The 7,845-nt window shown below is 53.2% G+C and overlaps 1 protein-coding gene across 1 annotated transcript in view; it reads right to left on the bottom strand.

Annotated features, from left to right (window-relative positions):
* Window positions 1-865: 865 nt before the first annotated feature.
* Window positions 866-7,845, bottom strand: part of Tnfrsf8 (TNF receptor superfamily member 8) — a 37,946-nt gene continuing 30,966 nt past the window's right edge. Inside the window, exons 14-15 of the mRNA XM_042055278.1 lie at window positions 6,939-7,149; window positions 866-2,877 (exon numbers count right to left, since the gene is read on the bottom strand). Coding sequence (XP_041911212.1) covers window positions 2,633-2,877; window positions 6,939-7,149 — 456 coding nt within the window. The 3' untranslated portion in view covers window positions 866-2,632. The remainder of the gene's footprint in view (window positions 2,878-6,938; window positions 7,150-7,845) is intronic.

The following is a 7,845-nucleotide window of genomic DNA, read 5'->3' as shown; positions in this document are numbered from 1 at the left end:
GTCTGAGCACCAGTTCCCTAGGTGCAAGGGGAGACATGAAGAGAGTGATAGCTAGAGAGAGGCCCTCTGCATGAATACTCTCACACCTACTCGCCTACTCCATTCAGGGTATCACTGCTGGGTAAGGATGGCGTATTCACTGTTGGGAAGCAAGGTCAAGAAGGAGAAAGAAGTTCGGGGAACTCAGCCCCTTTGTCCCATCACAGGGACCAGTGCCAGGTCTTGGAATTCTTTCTACAGGACTGCTTTGGGAAGCAACAGCATCAAAGAACTGAACACTTACCAACTGTGGGCAACTGTTCAGGAAGAGGTGGGGACAGAATCCCTCACTACACAATGCTGCCCCCTTGAGAGCACGGGTCTCTTTACTGTCCTGGACATCAGAAAAGATAGAGCTTAGGAAGGTCCCCATCAGGAGAGTTCTGGCTCCTAGCCTGACTACATGCCCAACCAGTAGCTGAAGTGTCAGGCTGAAGATGAGGCACAGGTGCGGGCCGATGACCGTCATCCTAAGAATGGAGTAGACAGAAGCCAGTGGGGGAGACTCTGGGCTAACTGCCTACAGCTGGAGCTCTGTCGGCCCTGAGTGGTGTGCAGAATGGCGGGGACTCTCCTCCTCAGCCATAGAATCCTTGGGTTCCTTGGACCCCTGGCTCCTCCAGCAACACAGTTTCCCCTTTCCCAAAGCTGTGTGCCCCAAACCTGCCTGTAGGAAGAAAGCCCTAGAGAGGCCTAGGAGTCTTTCTACAAATACCAAAGGCAGCCTTGTGAGCAGAGACCGTTTATTCCCAGCATCCTCAGAGGCTAGGCCTTCATCGGGAAGGAGGACACGGCCTGGATGGACACAGGGAGATTTAAGGGGCACGCTGCTGGCCGCAGACCCCTGCCCTCAGCTGTGAGTGCCATCTACACGGAGTCTCCCTGCTTGGGGGAAGAGACTGCTGCCAGCCTCGGTGCTCAGGGGTTCCTCATCTCTCAATTTCTGCGATCAGTCTGCAGCCTCACACTTCCACATTTTTAGAGGGCCAAAAATCATGTGAAGGGTCACTTTGCAAAGGACTATGTCACTCTGTTGAAGTGTTTGGCAGTCTGGCATGGTGGCTCAAGCCTGAAATCAGTCAGGAAGCTAACGTAGGAGGGTCAAAAGTTCAGGGTCAGCCGGGCTACATACTGTGTTTGAGACTAACATAGAATACAGAAAAAGATCCTATCTAAAGGGGGAGGGAGTTTGGCAATATCTTCCACTCAGGACTGTGGCGTCCATATGGTCATCAGGACATGGCTTCAGGGTCACTGTGTATGCCCACACATCCACTGTGTCCTTGCACAAGGCAATTGGGCAACCACCCAGCCCCCACACACATCCCTTCTGGCCAGGATCCCGAACCTGGTAGAAGGCCTCTGGTGGTGCCCTGGTGGTACCCAGCCCCTCCGACTTTCCCCCAAAGATCCAGGCAGTTTCAGAAACTCCCCTCGTGATTCCTCACAGGGCCCCAGCTTCCTCCAGAGAATGAGCAGCTAGTGAGTAAACAGAACTCTCCCTGCCTGGCCCAGGGGTAAGTCCAGAGTCCCCGGGTGGCCACAGACCAGCAGCCCGATGTGTCATCCAGTCCTGTTAGCAGAGGCTGCAGGTCCCTGGGAGCGAGCCAGGCTGGCAGTCACAGCAGCTTCAGTGCTTAGTGTGAGATGCTGGGGTTGAGGGTGTAAACCGGCCCTGCGACATTTGCCTGGCACGTGCAGTTCTCAGCAGAACTCCAGGTGTGTCCGTCCATCAGTATTGCTCCCTCACCACGAGAACAGAGTACAACAAGCAGTGTCCAGGCTACCTCCGACATCCAGGCTCCAACCCGCTAGAGCAGGGGCGCTAGGTGCCAGGCCTGATCCTGGTGGCTTGGGGGACAATGCGCCTTCATTTCTAAGGTGATATAGACGGTGGCACAAAGAGTGGAGGACCCCCAGGATGGCGGTACTCCCATCTCCATGTGACAGGATGTCCCTGGGCAAAACAGAGCCTTTAGCAGCGCTGGGGGAAGGGAGGTCACTGCAGCCACTTGGGGGTGATCCAAAGATATCTGGGTTTCAAAAGGCTTCGTGGTAGGGTCATCCAAGGACAATGAGTTATCTCCAGCCCGTTTTGTAGGCTTCAGATTAGAGAGGCTGGGCCAGGAGAGTCTCATTGCATGTATTCCCTGTGGAGCAGAGTCCTGTGTAATTAATGGTGGGTCCAGGCTGTCATGGTGCCAGTGGTGCATTCACCCTTTAACTTCCCTTTGCCTCAGGAGTAGGAACAAGAGGTACCAGTGTTGTGTCCTCAGGGAGCCATGTGTACAGTAACCAGAGGCTGGTAGCATGCCAGTAAAGCCATCACTTGAGACCCAGGCAGGGCACAAGGGTGTAGGCAAGGAAGCTTGGATCCAGCCTGTGGCTTCTCCCTGAGCAGACACTAGCCTGACAGTGAGTGTCCACTGTGGGGGCACAGGAGTCGGTGCTCTGGGCAGCAGCTGAAGGCTTCACTCTGGGCTACCACTGAATGCTGGGGCTTTAGTTCAAGCCATAATAGCTTCCCAGCTTGGAGCTAATCTGATCTCGAGGGTAGACTCAGCTGCTGTCTAGCCCCAGCTAACACTGGGTGTCACTTCTCAGAGACTGTCGTGGGCCCGTGGTCCTCTTTTCCTCCTTCTTCCACCGAGAACATGACCTCAGCGCAGCTGCCCAGAGGTGGTTCTGTCTCCTGCTCCGGGTAGTGAGGGGCATGGTCCACTTCCAATGCCGCTTCAAGCTCAGGCTCCGGAGATCCTGCCAGACCCCGGCCCTCAGGGACTTCGGTCTTTACAGAGCCCACAATCACCGTGTCAGCCTTCATGATGTAGATCTTCTCTGCAAAGCAAGAGGGTGTGTGAGGGAGAAGGGACCACGGCCTCAGCCTGTTCCCACCTCGCCTGCTGAGAGACTTCAGACAGATAACGCCGCCTCTCTGGCATAGAGAGGACTTTGTGGGGCCACCCATAATTTCCTAGGCATGTCATCAGGTGATCAGAAAAAGACAGAATGCAGTCAGTCCAGGAGATAAGCCGTAAAAGAGGCCAGGATAAAAGGAGCACTAGGGGACACGACGGCCACAGATGTCCCTGGCTCTTCTCAAGAGCCAGCTCTGGGGCCCAGCATTCCCGTGCACAGCCCCTCACTATCCCACCATTTTATCTAATCTACTACCTGGCTAAGAAACTGAGACCTCCCTAAGGTAAGATTCGGGGACACCTCCAGAGAAACATCACCCTGGGTGCCCAACGTGACCTGGTTTGCCTGGGACTGATAATCCCATGTCCCAGGAGCCTCGTCAGTCTGGGCAAACTTGGCTGGTTGGTTAGCCATACTCTTCGGAAGCCCAGGTCCTGATACTCGACAGCAGCTGGGAGCTCTGCGCTTCGGTTGGCCGCCTCCCGAGTCTCACTGACAGCCAGCAGGTGGATGATGAGTGTCAAATGGATGGGTAACCTCGTCCCCACACTAGGACATATGACAGTCCTTAGCACAGGCTGATCCAGGGGGGTTGCTGGAATGGCCTTTTGTGGAGGGAGTCAGGGAACCTTGGGGAAACAAAGCCCTTCGCACTGGGAAGCAGAAGCCTGGATTCACAGGGGCAACTGACTCTACTTATTGGGCATGGCACCTATGGCTTCAGCAAGGGGATGCATCCCCCTCCTCCCGCTGCCCCATTCTGCAATGGACTCTGAATAGAATGGGGAAGCTCAAAAAGGAACTTAAGAGTGGGGGTGGGTGGAGGCAGGGGGCACATGGACCCCTGTCTCGGGGTTACACCCTCAGATTCAGGAAGCCCAGAAGCCTCCCAGATGCCCTGACATGCCCAAGAGCATTGCACCAACCCCAGCTCTTCTATTTTGGTTTCCCACACACCCAGGGAAGAGAGAAGTATAGGAAATAACAACAAGCAGAGGGAAGGGCAAGAGAAAGAAACAAACTGTGTGTCCCACGGGTTCCTCAGCCCGCACCCCACATCCTTCATCAAGGCTTGTTGGAACCCTCATCTGAGGGGCTGGCAGAAGATGGGAGCCAGGCAGGGCCTGGTGGCTCAGAACTAAATCTGGAGAAGCTGAGGCAGGAAGACAGCAAGTTCAAGGCCAGCCTGGGCAACTCAATAAAATTCGGTCCCAAAGAAAAAAGTAAAAAGGATGCTGCGGGGGTTGGGGGGAGGTACGTGCAGCATTGCATGTCTGTAACAGCCGCAACCGGACAAGGAGGCCTGAGGATCAGAAGTTCAAGGTTATCCAGAAAGCAGACAAAAGCCAGGGAGGTTGTCTAGCAGGCAAAGTGAGTGCTGGTTCTACAAGGATGAAGACCACAGTTCAGAACCCCAGCAGCCATGTGATGCTTGGGTAGGTGTGGCAGCAGCCTGTAACAACCTGTAGGAGGCAGAGACAGGGGATCCCTAAGCAAGCTGGCTAGCTACACTAATTGCATCAGTGAGCTCTGGATTCAAGTGAGAGACTCTGCTGCAAGACATAAGGTGGAGAGCAAACAGGACAACCAATGTCAACCCCTGGCTTCTGCACATACACACACATGCATACTCACACACACATGCACGCACACACGAATGCATGCACACTCAAACACACCACACACACAATTTTCAATTTTATAAATAAAAATTTAAAACAAACATGGGTGATCTGTAGCTCAGTAGTAGGACACTCCCCAAGCTTGTAGAAGGCACCAGGTTCAATCCCTGGTACTAAAAAGACAGATAGGTCAGGTGCTGGGTTCACCTCAGAACAGGCCAGAGGAGCTGACAAAGGAGAGATGAGGGGCCAGGGAGCTAAGGAGCAGAGGATATGGTGCCTGACACCAAGCCAACAACCTGAGCTCAATCCCCAGGACTCACATGGTTGAAGTAGAGAACTGACTCCCAAAAGCTGTTCTCTGACCTCCACACTCCTGCAGTGGCATACACACAAGATAGATAGATAGATAGATAGATAGATAGATAGATAGATAGATAGATAGATAGATAGATAGAGATAATAGACGAGAAAATTATGTAGATGAGAGATGAAGGTATTTCAAGATGGCTCAACAGATGGAAATATTTTCTGCCAAACCCAAAGACCTGAGTCCGATCCCTGGGACCCACATGGTAGAAGGAGAAAACTGACTCATACAAGTTGTCCTCTGACCTCTACATGCAACACGGGCTCCCCACCCCCAGCTGCTTAGGGGAAGTGTCCTAGTCAGGTGAAGGTGATGGAGAGGCAGAGGGGGCACAGCCAGAGAAGAGTTAGGCCCATTAGTCCTTGTTGGGAACTGAATGGGGAGGCCGCTCTTCTGGTGTGTCACAAAGCGGACAAAGGGGTCACTGGAGTCCTGGTGTCTCCAATGACCTCTGAGGCCTTCCCTCAGTAGCCCCACCCCCATGCCTAGCCCTTACTACCTCCCTCCCTGCACAGGCTCTGGCCCTGCCTCCAAGTTCCAAGCTCTTTGGTCATCTTGCACTCAAACGCCAGAAGGACTTCTTGAGAAACCGAAGGAGCCTTTGGCAGTGCTTTCCCAAACACATTCTTCGCCAATAGAACTTACCAGAACTTACCGAAAGCTGTGACTGCACACATTTCTCTGAGACAATGACAGCTTTCGAGCTCTCACCTCCACAGACCACCATGGAAATGTGAAGAACCCTCACCGATGGAGGCCCTTCCAGCACCGTGGCAGGGCCAGCAACCCTCCAGAGAGGGAGACAGGGCCCAGGGAGCTGCCCTGGAGAGCTGGGGGCCAGGACACTGGGTGGAGGAGCTCAGCAGAGAGCACTGCCTTGCTCAGAGTAGACCATGAGAAGGCGGCCTCTAGGACACGAGGAGGTAACCAGGCTTCAAAGAGGGGAGCTGCCTGCTGGAGGTGGAGAAACAGCCCTGCCGAGCAGCTTAGGGTGAGAAGGAGAGAGGGACTGAGGGAGGAGGAGACAGACAGAATTGAAAGTCAGAAAGCCACCCCTAAGAGGGAGAGCAGATGAGTTGGATGGGATAGAGCGCTTGGCTGAGACCAGCCTTGAATGCCAGAGTAAGAACTGAACACGCCATCTACACTTGTGGGGACAATATACATATCAGTGGGTCTCGACCTCCTAATCCTGAGACCCTTTATTACAACCTCATGCTGCAGTGACCCCAACCATAAAATTATTTTTATTGCTACTTCATAACTGTGATTTTGCTACTGTTAGGAGTCATAATGCAAATATTTTTGGAGAGAGAGGTTTGCTGAAGGGGTCAAGACCCACAGGTTGAGAACCACTGATGTATCTGTTCTGGGGTGGTAGGAAGTGAGGAAGGAGGCAGGGCCCATAGGAACCACAACGAATGTTTGTCCTGGCTGGAGGGCAGCAGAGATGGGAGATGCTGGGGGGGTCAGGGCTGGCCTCTGGGTTCCTGCTGTGATCCACAGGTGGTATGGACAACCCAGTGCTTCAGGACCCATCAAATGTGGGGCTGAGTCTCAGCAGTTCAATAAGAAAAGTCACTCCACATCCCCCTACCCCGAGCCTCAGTTTCCCCAGCCATGAAAGAGGGATAAAGTCCTTCCCAGAAGTGTGTGACAGACATGAAGAAATATTGCCAGATAAGTGTCTGAGGTCACCAGCCTGCCTACCTTCCATCCTTCAGACTCTGTATGAGGCCAGTAGGGAAGGATTCTCTTTCTCTTTAATAATGACCATCACGACACTCATCAGCCCACACCCACTTAGTGAATGTCCCCAGCAGTCCCCATGAAGTGACACTTGTGTTATTCTCCCTGGACAGAAGCTTGACCTGGGGCGGAGTGAGCGGTGGTAAGGGATGTACCCCGCCCCTAGCCCCATCCAGAGCTCAGCATCCGTTTCTTTCTGCCCAGTAATTTTTCCAGGACCTTCCAATAGGAAGACTCACCAATCCTGTTATTAGTGTGTTCCGTGGACACCCGAGTCTCTGGAGGTTCCCTGGGGGTCAAAGGATTCCCAGCTGTGCTGTCATCCAACAGTGGCAGGCTCTCCAGGAAGGCTGCCCCAACATTGGTACAGGTGTCCACGGTTGGAGGGCTCACAGGGCTCAACTTGTGTCCTGTGCTGGCGTCTGTCACTGACCGGCTTCTCTTCGGCTGCTGTGAACAGGAGTAAGAGCTGAGGCAGGGCTGCCCCCACTCCACCAAACTGCCAGGGAGCTTTAAAGACACCACAAGTCATGAGACAGCATGAGGCACCTGTGTGTGGCCTTCCCAAGAATGTCTACATTTTTCTCAAGGTTTTGTTTTTTAATCAAGATAGTGTCTTACCATATAGCCATGGCTGACCTAGAACTTAATACATAAACCAGGCTGGCCTATGAACTCACAGCGATCCATCTGCCTCCGTGGTTTCTCAAGCGCTGGGATTAAAGGTGTGCACCCAGCTACTGTTTGATCTTTGTGACAGTCTTCTCTAGTCCAGGCTGCTAAGGATGACCTTGAACTTTTGGTCCTCCAGCGTTTACCTCCCTAACACTGATATTAAGCGGGTAGGGTGCTACCACGCCCAGTTTATGACGGGCTAGGGCTCCAGCTCAGGGTTTTATGCTTCATAGGCAAGCATTCTACCTACCGGGCCACATCCCCCACACACTAGACAGAGCAGCAGTCAGTGACTCACACATGCTCCACTTACTACGTGTGCCGTTCTAAGAACAATGTGTCACCCTGAACGGTTGTCATATGAGCACCTGCCCCTCTTACGGATGGAGAAACTGAGGCTTGGAGGAGTGGAGGAACTCACCCAGGGTCATACATACAGTTAGTAAGTTTCTAGCCAGGAAGTCTCCTCTA

Source organism: Arvicola amphibius, chromosome 6 (genome assembly GCF_903992535.2).
Source record: "Arvicola amphibius chromosome 6, mArvAmp1.2, whole genome shotgun sequence".
Lineage (NCBI taxonomy): Eukaryota > Metazoa > Chordata > Mammalia > Rodentia > Cricetidae > Arvicola > Arvicola amphibius.
The sequence above is the reverse complement of the archived record's forward strand: the minus strand, read 5'-3'. Positions and strand labels throughout refer to the sequence as shown.